Source organism: Chiloscyllium plagiosum, unplaced genomic scaffold, assembly GCF_037043375.1.
Source record: "Chiloscyllium plagiosum isolate Xiang-an unplaced genomic scaffold, Cpla_swu_hap1 HiC_scaffold_8, whole genome shotgun sequence".
Classification (NCBI taxonomy): domain Eukaryota; kingdom Metazoa; phylum Chordata; class Chondrichthyes; order Orectolobiformes; family Hemiscylliidae; genus Chiloscyllium; species Chiloscyllium plagiosum.
The window spans coordinates 46392965-46412603 of NW_028270146.1; the positions used below are offsets into that span (position 1 = coordinate 46392965).

General features: G+C 39.8%; 1 protein-coding gene across 9 annotated transcripts in view; it reads right to left on the reverse strand.

Annotated features, from left to right (window-relative positions):
• Positions 1–19639, reverse strand: part of LOC122553527 (echinoderm microtubule-associated protein-like 1) — a 291564-nt gene that overhangs the window by 81013 nt on the left and 190912 nt on the right. For 6 of the 9 annotated variants that reach the window (XM_043697435.2, XM_043697438.2, XM_087989779.1 and 3 more), the window contains exons 3-4: positions 18626–18682; positions 7746–7875 (exon numbers count right to left, since the gene is read on the reverse strand). In XM_043697435.2, coding sequence (XP_043553370.1) covers positions 7746–7875; positions 18626–18682 — 187 coding nt within the window. The remainder of the gene's footprint in view (positions 1–7745; positions 7876–18625; positions 18683–19639) is intronic. The other 3 variants (XM_087989780.1, XM_043697437.2, XM_043697444.2) reach the window with 1 other exon arrangement.

Sequence of the window (19639 nt, forward strand, 5' to 3'; positions counted from 1 at the left end):
GGCACTAGGTAATACAGCATGCATAGTGGGCTGAATGGCCTCCTTCTGCACTGGAATAATTGTGATTCAGTGACTTATTCTTATGTCTGTCCTTTCTATTGCTTCCTGTCACAGCCTGTTTCCAATTTCCCAGATGAAATATTTTTCTCTTTCATTTTGTCTTTATGCTTTGACTTATTACATCTTGCTAAATGTGATTCTTTGCCCCCATGATTTAGTTTAGAATCTCCAGAGCATTAGGTGTAGACCATCCAAATGGTACAAATCCAACTCTCCGCAGTAATGGTGCCAGACCCCCATGAACCAGAACCCACTGTTCCCACTCAAGAGAGTATTACCTTTGAAGTTGTGGTTCTTGATATGGTGCTTAGTTCCTCATGCCGATGCTACAGAACCTCTTACCTTATCCAACCTATGTCATTAGTAACTACGTGCACTATGACAATTTGACATTCCCCCTCCCACTGTAGGCTCTTCTCCAACTCAGAGCAGCTATCCTGAACCTTAGTAGCAGGCAAGCAATACAGCCTCTTGGACTCATGTTCTTTGTTGCAAAGAACTGAGTCAATTTCTCCTTCATTACATTGTCCCCTATTATTACTGCGTTCCCTTTTACCCCAGTGACTTGAATTGCTCCATGAGGGGTGTAGCAGAAATGTATTCAACCACAATCAGTAACCCCATGGAATAGCATTTCCATCAATAGCAAGCCGGGGACCAATACTCGCTCAAGGAGGAATTCAGGAGGGCTTGATAATAGTAACATTAGGTCAATCTAAAACATGAAGTGTCAGCCTGGTAAAGCTACTACATAGGACTGCATGCATCTAAACAGCAAGCAACATGTAGTATAGAGAAATAAACTGGGATTATACAAAGCTCATTTTTACCTCCTTAATGGCTTATGTGTTCCAAATAGCTAGTCAAGGTAATGTATTTTTTCCATATAAATTAGGAGATTTCATTAAGCGAAATTGCACCTCCTTCTTTCCCCAAGCCATCAATGCTAGGGGATTGGAACTGCAGCTATATGCTAGCCTATTGGTAGGCTCCCTTCACAATGCAGACCTGGCAGCTGTGGCCTCCCTTATTTTAACATTTTTCTTTGAAGTCTTCAGAGTGGTCTGCATTCTTGATGTCCTCTTGTGGTCTCCCATCTACATTGGATGTGCCTATCTCTGTTTAAATGGGACTGTCCAGCTTTGAGAGCCTTGGACAGTTCCGCTCAACTTGCTTGCTATTTGCTTGCTGCTGGGAAGATTGTGAAGTGGATGGGGGGGGGGCAATGTGTTCTTCAGGAACCACTGGGGTCAGTATTCAGAAGTGGTGACAGCTGACATTCAAAAACAAAGAAATAAGATTTTCTCTGAAGAAGCATACAGTACAGAAGGCAGCAGACATTCAGCCCATTGAAATTCTTTAAAAGAACCATTAAGATGCTGTCACTCTCTTATTCTTAACCTGACCCCATCCCCACATTCCCATAACTATCACCACAGCCCAATGGCTGGCAAATGTTTCATTTCCAAAATTGTATTCAATTCCCTCTTTCAAATACCATTAAATCTACTTCCGATAATCTTCCCAGCAGTACATTACAAATTTTAATTTGTTGCATTTTAAAATAAACTCTCCTCATTACCCTTCTGGTCATTTTAGCCAATTACCTTTAGTTTGTACTACCTTATCATCACCCCTCCCTGAACTGAAACTATTACAGCGAACCTACTTTAACATAACCATCAATATTTCTCTCCTCCAAGGAGAATGTTCACAGCTTTCCTAACATTTGCATTTAACTAAATTCCCTCATTCCGGGTGCCCTCAGCTCTGAGAACATTTTGGTAAATCTCCTCTGTACTATCTCCAAAGCTTTGATATCCTTTCTCAAATGTGCTGCCAGAATCGGATATAATTCTCCAGCTGAGGCCAAATCAGAGATTTATAAAGGTTTAGCATAAATTACTTATCCGCTGTTCTTTGGAATCAACTGTTTAATCGCAATCTGAATCCCATAGCAATTGAACCAAGATGTTGTAATTTTACAATGAATTAAATTGAAGGTAATAACTTAATTTTGGGTCTCATCGCCAGCTAATATATTCACATAATGGTGTACAGGAATAATACTACAGTATTACTGTTTTCTATATATTTGAGAATCTTTTTCTGTTCTAGTGATATAACTTTGCTCTCTGCGCCTTCTCTAGCAGAATGGAAGTAACAAGAGCAATATCTCATTTAGACATATTTATCAAAACACCAGAACCAATGCTTGTTCAAAGAAGAGTGCAGGAGTGCATGACATGATCAGCACTAGGAACATCTAAAATGAAGTGTCAACCTGGTGAAGCTATCACACAAGGATACATGCATCCAAACTATACAAGCAACATGTGGTAGAGAGGAATAAACTGGGATTACACAAAGCTTGCTTTCATTTTTACCTACTTAATGACTTGCGTGTTCTAAATTGTTAGTCAAGATAATGTCTTGAAATGCATAAAGGTGGATAAATCCCCAGGACCTGATCAGGTGTATCTTAGAACTCTGTGGGAAGCTAGGAAGTGATTGCCGGGTCCCTTGCTGAGAAATTTGTATCATTGATAGTTACAGGTGAGGTGCCGGAAGACTTTAGGTTGGCTAATGTGGTACCACTAATTAAGAAAGGTGGCAAGGAAAAGCCAGGGAACTATAGACCGGTGAGCCTGACGACGGTAGTTGGAGGGAATCCTGAGGGACAGGATTTACATGTATTTGGAAAAGCAAGGACTGATTAGGAATAGTCAGCATGGCTTTGTGTGTGGGAAATCATGTCTCATGAACTTGATTGAGTTATTTGAAGAAGTAACAAAGAGGATTGATGAGGGGACAGCAGTGGACTTCAGTAAAGTGTTTGACAAGGTTCCCCATGGGAGAGTGGTTAGCAAGATTAGATCTCATGGAACACAGGGAGAATAGCCATGTGGATACACAACTGGCTCAAAGGTAGAAGACAGAGGTTGGTGGTGGAGGGTTGTTTTTCAGACTGGAGGCCTGTGACCAGTGGAGTGTCACAAGGATTGGTGCTGGTCACTACTTTTCATCATTTATATAAATGATCTGGATGCGAGCGTATGAGGTATAGTTACTAAATTTGCAGATGACACCAAAATTGGAGGAGTACTGGACAGCGGAGAAGGTTACCTTGGAGTACAATGGGATCTTGGTCAGACGGGCCAACGGGCTGAGGAGTGGCAGATGGTGTTTAATTTAAATTAATGTGAGGTGCTGCATTTTGGAAAAGCAAATCTTAGCAGGACTTGTACACTTAATGGTAAGGTCCTGGGAGTGTTGCTGAACAATTGGATCTTGGAATGCAGATTCATAGTTCCTTGAAAGTAGAGTTGCAGGTAGATAGGATAGTGAAGAAGGCGTTTGGTAAGCTTTCCTTTATTGGTCAGAGTATTGAGTACAGGAGTTGGGAGGTCATGTTGCGGCTGTACAGGACATTGGTTAGGCTACATTTGGAATATTGCATGCAATTCTGGTCTCATTCCTATTGGAAGGATGTTGTGAAAATTGAAAAAGTTCAAAAAACATTTACAAGGATGTTGCCAGGGTTGGAGGATTGGAGCTACACAGAGAGGTTGAATAGGCTGGGGCTGTTTTCCCCGGAGCGTTGGAGGCTGAGGGGTGACCTTATTGAGGTTTATAAAATCATGAGGGGCATGGATAGGATAAATAGACAAGGTCTTTTCCCTGGGATGGGGGAGTCCAGAATTAGAGGGCATAGGTTTAGGGTGAGAGGGGAAAGATATAAAAGGCACCAAAAGGGGAACCTTTTCATGCAGAAGTGTGCGTGTATGGAATGAGCTGCCAGAGGAAGTGGTGGAGGCTGGTGCAATTATAACATTTAAAAGGCATCTGGATGTGTATATGAATAGGAAGGGTTTAGAGGGACATGGGCTAAGTGCTAGTAAATGGGACTAGATTAAGTTAGGATATCTGGTCGGCATGGATGAGTTGGACCGAAGGGTCTGTTTCCATGCTGTTCCAACCACATCTCTATGATTCTATGACTCAAAATGTCTTTCTACAGAAATTAAGAGTCATCATTAAACGAAATCTCCCTTCTGACACCCTTCCCTCTTAACCCCCAGCACCTCAATTACCACGCCATCAATGCCAGGAGACTAGAATTTCAAATGTATGCTATTCTATGGATCGGTTTCCCTTTCACAATTCAGCATTACCTCCTGTGTTTCTTCTGACCATGCCCAACAATCAAAGCTCAAATGATTAAATGCGAAGTTTTGGACAAATAGTGTAGACCAGCACAAGCCACATTTTCAAATTAAAAAGAATAATGATGCATATAGGACAAAAATCTACTGTCAATGTTGCTGAAAAGCCAGTGGTGACTAGTTTGACCTGTATGTACGCCCTAGAAAGGCTTGCTCACCGTTTTTCCATTTTGTCAGTCAGAAATGTCCTTGACCGATTCTGGGGTCGCTTCCTCTGCTCCTCCAACCACAAACCCTCCCCAAAAACCAAGAACTTGCCACAAGGAGAAATAAATTGCAAGGCATCGTCGGATTGTGCCATGCCCTTGTCACCCAAATATTGCAACCGAGCAAAATTGGGTAAAAGTAGCATTTTGTTTTTGTCACGTTGCGTGCACCTCTGAAGGAGTTCAATCACTCTTTCTTGCAAATATCTTAATTTAGAAAGACCTTTAAAAACTTGCTGTTTAAATAAAATTCAGAGATAGTGGCATGGATGTCTGAAAGCATGCCCATTAATGATGCTCAATAATGTCATTATTTAAGAATTCCATCTAATTAGTCAAAGGAAGATTTCCCTTAATGAAAACTCATTTATATTGGGAGAAACATTATCCTGACTAGCAATTTAGAACACATTAGCCACTAAGGAGGTGAAAATGAAAGCAATCTTTGCATAATCCCAGCTTTGTTCTACTGCAGCTAATCAATACAATATTAATTTGACCATCTGGGACAGCATTTCACTTTAATCTTGTTCCACTAAACATTAATGAAAAAAAGAATTTTATCCATTGAGCAGCTTATTCGGATTTTTAAAATGACCTTTGTGTCATATTTAGCAGCACTTTAAATTATTACTTATGCAGCTGTTAATAACGTGTCCTTGCTACGTTTGCTGTTACGTGTGTATGTGTGTGTGTGCCAGGTCATTTTGACAACCTTCGGTCTGTGCAGCCTTTTTTCAAAGTAACTCAATTATTCGAGCAAAGCTATTCAGCATATATAAGCATAAAGTCATTAAAATACTATCCAACTGTCCAAATCTGCTGGGAATAAATTTATCCTTGTAAATTAAATGAAGTTTCTTCCTGGGAACGATGCCAAGAATTTAATCATTACTAACAGCTGAAATTAAAAAAAGTTAAACTATAAATCTTTTAATGTTAATTTATAAATATTTAAGCCATGAAACAAATAACTTTTTAAAAGATGTTGTATCTCAGCAGAAAAGCAATGTGAAGCAGACATGTACTTTGTAATTATGAAATATGCTCCTGAACAAAGAATAACTGATAGAAAATATTACATCAAGGGCTACATTAATAGAAGCTACACAATCTGTCAGTCACAATAAAGGCTTAAATAACACACTGCCATGTTGTTATATTGAGCAGTTCATCATTGGCCAGAGATTCAAATAAATGATTTAAAAATTGACAACAGTATCGTGAATGGGCTTACTTTTTTTTTAAAAAAAAAAAGCAAAGGTATACTTGCACTTTTTATTCATTCACAGAAGGTGAGAACCACTGTCAAGGCCAGCATTTATTGCTCTTGAAAGGTAGTAGTGAGCTACCTTCTTTGACCCTTACAGTCAGTGTAGAGAAGGTACTTCCAAAATTCCAGTATTTTAATCATGTGGTGATGGAATGCTAATATATTTTCAAGTCAGGATGATGTGTGACTTGGAGGGCTACTCGCAGTTGGTGAGCTGTTGAGTGTAGTCAGAATCCATGTAGTCTCGTTCACATTCGGTCAATCTTCACAGCATGCGAGCAATAGAAGTATTCAACCAGTGGCCATTATGTTTGCTGCAAACTTTAATTACAGCTATTAGACTGTGATACAGAATTAATCTAAAATGCATTTACCAACGCAGTAGAGTGGCACTATGGGATGTAAGATTTCCTCAGTCACCTCAGCACACATGCAAACTATGGGAAGCAATTGATTGCTTTAAACAGCTTTCATACAAAAAAGATGCTTTGATGTAGAAAATGGCTTGCTTTGTTTAATGATCACTGTTTGATCTCATTACCAAAAGCTCAGTTTGAGAAAAGCAGCTTTCAATTTGTAACCAAGAGAGAGGAAAGAAGAATGAAAGGAAAAAAGACAAAGTGGCCTTGACTACATTTATTAAAAAAAGTTGTTTTAAAGGTGTAAGAATCAAGTCTTATTCTTACACATCATCTTTATAAAGGGTCTTAATTAATTGCATTCATTAGTACTCATCTGTTCAGAATAGTTTCGCTTACAGAAGTAACATAAACCTTAAGAATCATTCCAGATTCTATTACACCAGAATCACTGCATCTTTTATGGTTCAAGGAGTTCCAGTTGGATTTGTCATGACACTATAAAAATTTGGCAAAAGCTTCCTTAACAGCCCAATGTTTTTTTTTCCCCTCAATGACTAGTTGAGCCATACAAGCTAGAAACATTCTCCACTGGTGCTCAACATGTGCTGATTTAACCAATGTAAGCTAGCTGGAGTGGGGTGGAGTGTATAACAGTATAATAATTGGTCGCAGAACCCTAATTACCAAGTGGGCAACTGAACGGTAATCCTTATTTTGGTAGTTATCAGCAATTGGAAGTGTGTATGTGCAATTTTCCAAGGCTATGTTTGGACTAGATTGTGATAGAGCTTTTGAGTTGAGAGGTACTGAAACCATGGCAAATACAATTACCTAATATGTTGAGACAAATGATACATCAAAGAAAACTAAAGAAAGCAGTTTGGTCCACAGAAAATTCAAGCTTTCAGGAAGACACTACAAATGAGCATCTCATTAGCAAAAGAATTTTACCTTTCACACTCCCAGTGTAGAACTACTCTTCTTTTTTTGTGTCATCTATCAATTTCACTCATTTTCCTTTAATTTTCTGAATACAGATCATTAATAAATAAATCATCTATACCAAGCCCTGGTCATGCCAATCAGTGCCATATTACCCAACATAACTCCTAACATTGTTTAATAGCTTTGAGCCAACTTCTTTTCCATTCCCAATTTCCACATGCTAATTAATGAACTTTCATTTTAAGTATTGTTTGGACATTGAGATAACCATAATGAATGTTTTCTCAATCACGTCTTCAAAAGAATTAGACAAGTCTTCTCTACTTCACAGTGAATGTGGACATGCCAGAAAGAATCGCCATAATAATCCGAAAACAAACAATGGCTGTCTTAAAAACAGGTTTGAAAATATATATAATTGGAATTATGCAGGATGATAGGAAGATTAATATATAATGGGGCATAATAGAAAATGTAATCAGCCCTAATAGGATACATCAAATATAACTGTGATATTATTTAATGACAAAGCAGGTGTAATGCTTCTATTTCACAGTGTATAATGCGTTGCTTTGAGAAATAAAGAAATTGCTTAGCACCAGGGGCATCCGAGGGATATACTGAAGATTATAAAATGGTACCTGCTGCTTTTTTGCCTGGAGTTCATTCTCACCTTTTGGTTGCTGGTGTTATATCCTTCCTGACTCCAGATGGAGATGGCAGAGATCCACATCCCTTCTTTGGTAGTACAGTTCCATTGTTGACTGTAGGCCTTAATGGCAGGGCTTGCACTATAGGTCTTGCTGTAAAGCAAGCAAAAGCATATTACTATTCTTTGTAGAGTAAATATTCATCTTACTTTTGAAGTAAAGCCAGACATGGGTTGTAACTTTTTCATCAGTTTTCAAATAGGAGATCAATACTGTAAAGGAATGAGCATCTCTTTGCGACATTGGAACAAAAATCAATAGTTTCAAACCAAATGAGTTACTGCCTTGAAATTTTTCTGTGAGATAATTGTCACAAATGTTCATTTGCTTGTCTGAAGTTCTTCACTCTTTTGCTTTAGTGAAGACAATACCTTCAGTGAAACAAACTGTTGGGTGTCTATGCTAGGAATGGAGTTTCAGATGAAAGCTTTAAGCATTGGTAAACTTTGAAATCTATGATCCCTGGTTGTAAATTCAGAGCTCAGTTCATATATTTTCATGAGATAAGGAAGAAAAAATACAACAAAATATTCAGTTCTATTATGCTAATTTTTCAATAAAACCATAACAGAAGTAATACTTTAAAAAAATGCTTACATGTTACAAGATACTATCATTTATACTTCTGAAGTGACACTGCAAACTGAAACTATACTTCCCAACATTACTTTATAATTCTAAACCATTTCAAGACAATAAAAGAGATAAGGGATTGTACAGCAAGCAATACTTTCAGGTTGGCAAGGTAAAAATGATAATTTCACTTTTCTCAGATTTGAGGTCACATTCAAATAATATAGATGGGTAAGATACGCAGGAAGAGTCAAACATTTTGAATGGAGATTTGGATCAACACTTCCAAATCAGGAGTGACGCCACAAGGGTTTACACTGATGTTGCTTGATAGTGTGTGAAACAGGGCAAAAATGAGGACTGCAGATGCTGGAAACCAGAGTTTAGATCAGAGTGGTGCTGGAAAGACACAGCAGGTCAGGCAGCATCCAAGGAGCAGGAAAATCGATGTTTCGAGCAAAAGTCCTTCATCAGGAACAGATCCGAGGAGTGTGCGAAATAACCAGAACTAAGTCATCAACTTAGATTTTTAAAAAAATAAAGTGCTAAACCTGAGCTTCCCAAATTGTATCAATCAAACCTTTGTGAAACAGGCTGATACGTAGACCACTGCAACAATACTTTTTTTTCAATATTTGCTGTCTTTGTGCTTTCTTTGCTCTATTTGTAAACATTTTTGAAAAATGTTCTTAATTATCAAAAGCATAATGATTTGTAATATTATCTGCAATCTATTTAGGTACAATAATCCTATTGTTAAATGAGGGAGCAAACGTAATAAGGTCTGTGTGTATGTATGCATGCAACTTAATAATTTCTTAAGGAGACTGTTTTGACATTATGCATGATCAGTCAGATAGGACCATGAATACTATTCTGCATGTTAGATAGATGAGGTAAATTATGCCACACACTCCACAATGCAATATCCTACTTCTAAAGTGGAATTATGTATAACTCTGTTCATTCCTTTGAAGCCACAAATATGCAAACAAATATACCCAGGGGTATAACTCAAAAGATGTAGTGTCAGATTAGAAAGCAATTGCTTTGCTTTAGTGTAATATTTGCCTTTGTTTGTTTAGATTCTCCAAAAAGTGAGAAAACCAGCAGAAAATGATTATCTCTTTATCACATTTCTATGTTTTCCTCCAGATTGGTTGGTGCCTACAAAGAGTGAAATATTGAAGCATAATGCCTAAGATGTCATCACATACATCCCATTTATGATGTGCACAGAGCTTAGATCATTCATTTTTAAGTTAGGAAAATTACTAGTAGAATTATTCATGGTTGAACACAACAAATTCTTCGCTCTCACCTTAACGAATTAACTTGTTTGTTTCTCTCTGCTAAAATAGTACAGAGAGGAATTGTATATAAGACAGTAAATACAATTAAATCGATCTTAATATACTTTTTATTTCATGACCTCACTTTAAAGATCAAAGTCTCTCCATTCCCAGGCATCCATTACAGTGGCATTGCACTGAAAAGCAGAAAATGGACAGAAATTCAATCCTAGTGATGTCACTTCCAGGGGATGGGGGACTAGGGATGTAGGAAAAATCTCCTTCAAAAATGAAAAGCACTTTAAGTATTTACTTGGGAGCTGTCCACAGTACATGTCATTATCTGCCATTCCATTTGAGAATTACACCTGAATGAAATGGATATCTGGGTTACAAGGCAGTGTTAAGTAAATAAAAGGGTGCGAAAATGACACTAGTTTTAACTGTATTTCTCCTGGCACTTAGGTTTTCAAGAGCCTTTTTGCCAATTGTTTGTAAAAGAATTATTTTCCCTAGCTGCAAAGGGAATCTTGCAGCTGGGTAGTTGGTTAGGATCAATAAGTAAAGCAGCTACAGATAAACAAGGGTAAACCCAGCAGCAGACATAGGTAAATATACCTTGCTCTGGCAGACAGATGGTGCATTTGGCCATATTTCTTCACTGAAAGCTAGGAAAACAGATCCCAGGGTATTGGCAATATCTGTGAATATCTGAATAACTTTATTTAGGACAGTGCTTCAGATGCAAGCCAATCAAAATATAGCATGTAGCATATTCAGTGGTAGTGTAAAAGAAAGGGTTTGTGACGAACAATAGATATGCAGAGATGGGCGGGGCCTACCAATAGACCACCAATGACACGTGCAAGCTCTGATACAGCTCCAAGGAATGGCCTTAAGGAACTGTCCCTGGAAATTTTGGGGTTATTGAGGAATCCGATGTATAATTTGCTGGAGGACATACGCTTCTATTATACAGAATGGGATCAGCACATTCAATGACAATCACCATCATCTGTATCACGGTTGGATTTCCTTGCAGGTATTTTCTGAAGATTGCATAATAGAATGTCACAAAAAGCCTCCTTTCTCCACCCCTTTCAGATTGGGTCCCTCTATTATGCGTACAATTAGAGAAGAGTGTGCTGATGCTATCAAAAAGGTTTTACTTGAATGTTATCAGAATTGAGTGATTATACCCATCAGAAATGATTTGAGCGGGCTGGGGTCTTTTCTTTCGAACTGATAAGACTGAAGAGTAACTTTATGGAGGCCTTTAAGGTTATGAAAAGTTTTGATAGGGCAGACTCTGCAAAAACGTTTCCACTCGCTGGTGAAACAAGAATAATGGGTTGTAAACATAAAATAGTCACTAATAAATGCAACAGGGAATTCAGGATTTTTACCCTGAGTGATGTAAATGTAGAACTCATTACCACAAGTAGTAATGGAAACAAATAACATGGGTACATGATAGGGAAAGCAGGTATAAACATGAGCTGGGGTGTAGATAAAGGAATAGAGAAGTTTGACGCAGAAGGTGGGAACGCTGCACCAAATGGTTTCTTTTTGTGCTGCAAACAGTACATAGCCGTGAAGAGGTTGTGTCACTGGACGCTAATCCAGAAGCCCGAACCACTGTTCAAGGGACATGGTTTCAAATCCCAACATGGTAGGTGGTAAAATTTGAATTGAGCTTGAATAAAATGGCAACCACTGCAGATTGTCATAAAGCCCAGTTGGTTCATTCACATCCTTTCAGAAAGGCAATCTGACTTTCTTACCCAGTCTGGTCTACATGTGATTCCAGACCTATAGCAATTTGGCTGACTCTTAACAATTTGATAAATGCTGACCTAATTAGAGATGTCCATGCGGAGAAAGTGAGGTCTGCAGATGCTGGAGATCAGAGCTGGAAATGTGTTGCTGGAAAAGCGCAGCAGGTCAGGCAGCATCCAGGGAACAGGAGAATTGACGTTTCGGCATAAGCCCTTCTTCAGGAATGGGGAAAGTTTGTCCAGCAGGCTAAGATAAAAGGTAGGGAGGAGGGACTTGGGGGAGGGGCGTCGGAAATGTGATAAATGGAAAGAGGTCAAGGTGAGGGTGATAGGTCAGACTGGCGTGGGGGCGGAGAGGTCGGGAAGAAGATCTCAGGTTAGGAAGGTGGTGCTGAATTTGATGTATTTGACTGAGACAGGGTGGGGGGAGGGGAAATGAGGAAACTGGTGAAATCCGAGTTCATCCCTTGTGGTTGGAGGGTTCCTAGGCGGAAGATGAGGCGTTCTTCCTCCAACCATCGTTTTGCTGTGGTCTGACGATGGAGGAGTCCAAAGACCTGCATATCCTTGGTGGAGTGGGAGGGGGAATTGAAATGTTGAGCCACAGGGTGGTTGGGTTGGTTGGTCCGGGTGTCCCAGAGGTGTTCTCTGAAACGCTCCGCAAGTAGCCGGCCTGTCTCCCCAATATAGAGGAGGCCACATCGGGTGCAGAGGATGCAATAGATGATATGTGTGGAGGTACAGGTGAATCTGTGGCGGATATGGAAATTTCCTTTGGGGCCTTGGAGGGAGGTGAGGGGGGAGGTGTGGGCGCAAGTCTTGCACCTCCTGCGGTTGCAGGGGAAGGTGCCGGGAGTGGAGGTTGGGTTGGTGGGGGGTGTGGATCTGACGAGGGAGTCACGGAGGGAGTGGTCTTTACGGAATGCTGATAGGGGAGGGGAGGGAAATATATCCTTGGTGGTGGGGTCCGTTTGGAGGTGGCGGATGATGCGCTGTACATGGAGATTGGTGGGGTGGTAGGTGAGGACCAGTGGGGTTCTGTCCTGGTGGCGGTTGGAGGGGCGGGGTTCAAGGGCGGAGGAGGGGGAAGTGGAAGAGATGCGGTGGAGGGCATCGTCGACCACGTCGGGGGGGAAATTGCGGTCCTTGAAGAAGGAGGCCATCTGGGTTGTGCGTTTTTGGAACTGGTCCTCCTGGGAGCAGATGTGGCGGAGTCGAAGGAATTGGGAGAATGGGATGGCGTTTTTACAGGGGGCAGGGTGGGAGGAGGTGTAGTCCAGGTAGCTGTGGGAGTCGGTCGGTTTGTAGTAGAAGCGGAGGAAAAGGTGGGGGGTGGGGCCAGTGTAGTTGCAGAAGATGGACTGTTCCACATATCCTACGAAGAGGCAGGCATAGCTGGGGCCCATGCGGGTGCCCATGGCTACTCCTTTCGTTTGGAGGAAGTGGGAGGATTGGAAAGAGAAGTTGTTCAGGGTGAGGACCAGTTCAGTCAGTCGAAGGAGGGTGTCAGTGGAAGGGTACTGGTCGGTACGGCGGGAAAGAAAGAAGCGGAGGGCTTTGAGTCCTTCGTGATGGGGGATGGAGGTGTACAGGGACTGGATATCCATGGTGAAAATAAGGCGTTGGGGACCGGGGAAGCGAAAATCATGGAGTAGGTGGAGGGCATGGGTGGTGTCCCGAACGTAGATGTCCATGTCCCATCAACAAATAATATTTAAAATATCACTTATTTGAAGGCTTATGCTTACTCCCTGGGTTGCCTCTGATAATTTTTGTTCATCACTCCTAACACCCCCTGCCACCCAGCAGCCTAGTTACTATTGGTCAAGAAATCCTCTGATCTTTTCTGAAGTTTGTACCAGAGATTTTTCACCTTGCCTGACATATCTCATTAATTTGTTTTTAAAACGTGCAAATTTCCATTCCACCCACTCTGACCTCAATATCCATCCAAAGGAGCAGTCAAAATTCCTATTTCAGCTAAAATCTACCAGTAGTAATTTTAAACCATGCCAAGGTCAGGTTTAAGCATCATCCCCTCTGAAACATTACAACGACTTTTTACAACAGCCTTTCATATTACTGCCTTTCTATTTTTGCTCCTTTACATCACATCTAAGACATGGTTGCAAACTAGCCTTCAATATCCTCTGGCTCTTAGTCCTATCAAGCACATTAATTAAAATAGTGACATTGTGGCTTGTTAAGGGTGTGCCATTTACAAAGGGATGATTTTTCTCCACAGCACAAGATCAGTGTGTGCCTTTTGAAAATCTTTGCTTGTGAGTTAATTCAGAGCAAAGAAATCAGCCGCGTTGATCAGTGATGGCTGCTTGCCAGAATTCCCCTGTAGTGAACATACTGTTACAATGCAGACATAATAGGACAGGTTCAGAACAAACCAGTTGGCAACTGGGCTCTAAACCACAATGGAGACATTGTTAGAAATCATAAATATTGTGATTCCATCATTAATAATTTTCAAAATCAAATATTTAATTTCTAAAAGGGTGTTTGCAAATGGAATTGGAATATTATTCCTGACAAGTCTCCAGGGACCCATTTTGAAGTGATAAGACTGAAAACGTTCTGCCTCTCCGATCCTTTTGGCTCCAGTTCCAAAAGTAATTGAACCTGACCATTGGACTTGCTCTGGGGACAGGGTAGAGGGACAAGGCTTGTGTGCCTTACAGCTGCACTACAGCAGCTATTAAATGGAATTTACCTAAAAGTATCAAATAAAACACACTCTGAAAGGTATGGAGGCATTGAGGTCACACACAATTTCCCAAAAAGGGAACAGTCAGCAGTTCAGTATCTGACCCAAGCTCTGAACTGAACAGAGAAGCCCAGAGTGGGAGGTCTGCCACATCACCATGCCAAGAGTGAAAGGAAAGAACAATCAATCAGGCGGCGAAGTTGTGACCGGTAACTTCTGGTACAGTTTCTTAAATGGCCATAACAAACATTGAAGATGGCCTGGAAGCAACCTTCTCCACTGCAGCCATCACCTTAGGCAATCGAAGTAATGAGAAAATGTGCCTCGAGGATTCCAAAAAAAACCCTTTGTAAAGTAGAAGAGTTGACCTGTCAATAGAGTTGATGATTCTTCCTAATTGGCCACAGTTGCTTTGAAGCAGAATACCCTAAATCGAGTGGTCCTATTCCCTTTCTGTTTTACTCTTGGACATTGTGGGCTAAGCCATCCTCCTCCAATGTCTCTCCATCCAGCTGGGTGACCCTGCCTTCACCAGTTCCGTACTTATCTATTGCAATCCGAGCCAAAGGTTGGTTTCCCCTCCTGTTCCCATGCTGTTACCTCTGGAGTCCTCCCTAAGGATGGTTTGTTGGTCCCCTTCTATTTCTGATCTATATACAGCCCCTCAGAAATGTTATCTACAAATACAGCATCAGATGTCACATGCATGCTGGTCACACCGAGTTCTACTTCATTACTACCTCTCTGAGCATCTAACTGACTCTTAAATTGTCAGCTTTTTTTGCTTGTCTGACATCCAGTACGGTAACATGAAACATTCTCCAATTAAATATTGAGAACACCAAAGGCTTTCTGGATTCCACCATCTCCTAGTTGCTGATTCCATCCTTCTCCCTCATGGCTGACCTAAGATTGAACCAACCTGATTGTGACCTTGATGTTATATTCTGCCCTGAAACAAATTTCTGACAAATTTTCACACAATCACCTCTATTTGTTGCCTCAAGCTCATCTAAAATTCTACTGCCAGTGTCTTTACTCAGACCAAGACCAACTATATGTTCCTGGTAAGGCAACAGCTCAATTTTAATGTTCCTATCCCTTTTGTCAAATTCCAAATTGGCTTTGACACTCTCCATCTGCTCCCGTCCCATGTACCACGCAGATATCTGCACTCCTTTAGTTCTGGTATTCTGAGTAACGACAATTTAATTGCTCCACACATCACAGTCAGACCTTCAGCTGCCTGAGCCTGAAGTTCTGAAACTTTCTTTCTCTACCGATATTTAATTCTCTAACTCCCTTTCCTTCTTTAATAAGCTTCATAAGACTGACCTTTTCGATCTAGCTTTTAGTCATCTGCTCTAATAGCTCTTTAATGTACATCACTGTTGATGTTTGTTAGAATGTTGTTGTGAGGTGCCTTGTGCTGTTTTACTGTGTAAAAGGTACGACACAAACACAAGTTGTTGTCATTATCCTGGCTGCAGTGAGTTTGCCAGTGGTCAGACCTGGTGGCTAAGTGGTTTTTGCAGAACAGAAGTAGAACAACAAATCTCTAACTGACTATTTTAGAGCCACTACCCAGTAACCTTCAGAGGAGAATTTGCCCAAGAAATTAATCTTTTGTGACTCTGGCCCTTAGCTTTATTTGTTGTATTCCAGTTAATGACTTCTTACAAGAGGATTTCCTCACCTGAAAGGTTCTTTCCTCTCCCAATCGCAGTGGTCTTGAAAAATAAGTAACAAGAAAACTGGATGCATGAACACATCTGATATATTCCCCAAGATTATTCACAAAATATTAATTTGAACAACTTGCTATTATTCCCAGTCCTCACATGTGTTGTTCTTGGCAGTGTCATTCACAAAGTACATTGTGGTACCTAGCTCAACATTTCCACTTCCTTTCTAGCACATTCCCTGCCTTTATGTAGTCATCTGCTTATCTGACACCCACTCTTGGATCAGTTAAATATACTGGAAAAACTGAAACCATCACCTTATTGCTTAGTCAATTTGTTCTGGAAAAGGGTTACACCCAAAATGTTGACTTCTTGACCTCCTGATGCTGCCTGGCTTGCTGTGTTCTTCCAGCCTTCTACTCATCAAGCTTGGATTCCAGCATCTACAGTTTTTTGGCTCTAGTCAATTTGTTTTGGAATTCTTCCTAAAATCTCCTCTGGCTCTTTTCCACTCTCTTCTACCTTAAAATCTTTTTTTTTTGGCCAAACCTTTGCTCACGTACCTTAAAATCATCTCGCCAAAGAAATCTCCATCAAGATTCATTCAAACATAATGATACAAACAATGTATTTAATTTCATGCACAATCTAACATCAAAATCCATACAAAACCAAAAACATAATATTGAGAATTAATGTGCTTTAATGCTCTTTGACTGTCCTGTGGATGTGAAAGCCGTTGTATAAGTGTATGTTAGTCTTTTATGCGTATGACTTTATGACAACATCCCAAAGTATCATGGACATTTTAAAATTGTAGTTCCAAAATATGTTTTTTGAGAAAAAGGGGCTGATACAACCAAAAGACTAGCTGCGGATATAAATCAAGTGGTTCTCTGGAGAGAGAGAGAGAGGGAGAGACCCACAAAACTTCACACCTACAGTTATAAAAACAACTTTAAACAAGAACGCTTCAAAAAAGGTGGAAGACATAAATCAAATCAGACTGCTGTGGTCTTTATGAAGACATTGAGGGGAAGATGACCCCTGTTCAATAGTAAGCCACCTGCCTTGAATGATGCCTCAAACTAAAGACCCATTATCTTCAAAGTGAAAATAACACGAGCAGGGGTCAAAATGCATATTTCAATTCTATTAGAGTGTATTAGTGGGATTGAAAGTTCTCATGTGTGTCAGCTTTCTTCAGGCATTAGTGTGCTGTGAAAGTCACAGACGATAACTACCTCCTAGTTAGCCATGATGCAGGTAAAGATCTTTCCTGTCTCTGAGTGTTAGAAGTCAAGCAGCTAGCAGCCTGAGAAAAGGACTCTCTCTCACCCTGAATGCTGGAATTCAATCACGGTTGAAAGTAATCAGAACTACAGAATCTCAACTAATTTGCAAAACTGAGGATTGTGAAACCAACTGTTCACCAGTCAAAATCAACCCTACCAGTAACCTCCTCTGCAATGGCCATGATGTTCAACTGTCTACTCTTCATGAACAATTCAGAGGCTGATCCATATATCTATGTTAAAAATCACACAACACCAGGTTATAGTCCAACAGGTTTACTTGGAAGCACTAGCTTTTGGAGTGCTGCTCCTTCAGGTGGTTGTGGAGTATAAGACCGTAAGACACAGAATTAATAGCAAAAGCTTACAGTGTGATGTAACTGAAATTATATACATATTTATATATATATAATTTCAGTTATATCACACTGTAAACATTTGCTATAAATTCTGTCTTCCGATCTTATATTTCACAACCACCTGAAGGAGCAGCGCTCTGAAAACTAGTGCTTCCAAATAAACCTGTTGGACTATAACTTGGTGTTGTGTGAGTTTTAACTTTTTACACCCCAATCCAACACCGGCATCTCCAAATCATATATCTATGTTACCTTACATTCGTTCAATTGGATGTGTGTGTGTATGTATGTTATAAGACTCATACTTTGTTAATTCAAGAACATCTGATTAAATTGGCCCCTTTCAAAAGCTAAGTTAATTTGGTCTGTGGAAACAATATCCAAAGGGAAAGGGATAACTTTTAAAATTAACCTTGCTGTAACCAGCCAAGGGGATGGGTGACGAAGGAAGAGGAGTCAGTTCATCCCTCCTCACCCAGGAGCTTAATAGTTTGGGGTATCCCATCTGTAATTGCAACAAATTAGGGGACCTAATTTTCGGTCTGGGTGCAACAATGACATGAGCCTGTTTTTGACAAATAAATATTCATGCAAGTTCATTATCTTAATCCCTTGTGCAGATGAAATTGACAGTGAGAATTTCCAAATGCTCACTACATGGAGAGTTTCTGAATCAGTCAGGCTGACTGATTAGTTAACATAACTCTGCTTGGCATCGCCCCAATTTTAGCAAGAAAAACTAGAAGACAACAATTTCCTGTGCTTTTCTACCAGTTTCCAGCAGATGGTCTTGGAGTTCAGAGGAAGCAATGTCCACTTGCACTCTCAATCTTGAGATAATGTATGGATCAGGTGTGAGAAAAATACAATGCAGAAAGCAAGAAAATAAACTGATATTGCTGGGTTTAAATAAAAGTTATTCCTGTAAGGTTTGTGAAGGTTTTTTGGAATTAGTGACGCTATTTCTGAAACAAATGCCATCACATTCAATCCATCATCATTTACTAACAATGGACATGACGAGCTAGAATGATAACTCAAACAAAGGTACAGTGTCAGTTGTCAAAAGCTTCCACATGTTTGCAAATCACATCTTATTTTATGGGGAGCTTCTATAAGTGGAAGGGAACTCAAACACTTACCTGCTTTGTTAGCACTGCCCTGTTTATCTGCCTCCAATCGTTTAGATGCTGCCTGATCTAAAGGTCCATAAAGAGGAGAATTTGGCAAAGAAGAACAGACAAGAGAGGAAAATAAAATATAAATAAGACTGAAACATTAACAGAAAGCAGAAAGAAAGGTTTAACAGTATGATATAAACAAAAGATAAAATAATTAGCAGTAAAATAGAGTAGGTAGGAAAAGGAAATTTTAAATATTCACAGAAGTAGTATGTTTCTGTGTGGTGTCATTTGAAACCTCAATAATGAACAACTGATCTCCAATTTAATAGGAAAAGGGAAATTCTAATAACCTGTAAATCAGACATTTTTAACAATATAACTGTAATCGGACATTTTAACTATCAGTTTTAGGCAGTGCAAAATATTCAAGAGTCACAACTTCAATGCAACTGAAATCTGAGATTCTGAGAACATTTCACACAATTACTAATAGTTGTTGAAAACTAGTTTACACAAAAATTGCACCTTACAAAAGAAAATAGAACTTTTCTAATATTCTCAAGAGTTCCTGCCTTGGCTCACTCCCAACGATACTCCAGCACAGACAAAGAAAATACTTCATAGTAGAGAGAGGTGAATTCTGGATAATACATCATTAACGACCTGCAGGTTATTGGTACCAATCTTTGAAGTAAGATAGTATATTTTAGCTTTGAAACTATCACTAGACCAAATAAAATATTAAAGGTAGGTTCTTCAAGCTTTAAACAAAGAAATTGAACAGCCAGATGAAATATAACACACCTTTCCAATTAAATAATATGAAATGGATCCTAAACCACTGTATTTTATTTCCTAAGCTATTAGGGATGCTCTATAATAACTTGAATTCAACTGTGTATGTATTACTTTGGCTGCTGGGACGTTTTACAAATGCACTATATAAATGCAAGGCTGCTGGGACGTTTTACAAAGGCACTATATAAATGCAAGGCTGCTGGGACGTTTTACAAAGGCACTATATAAATGCAA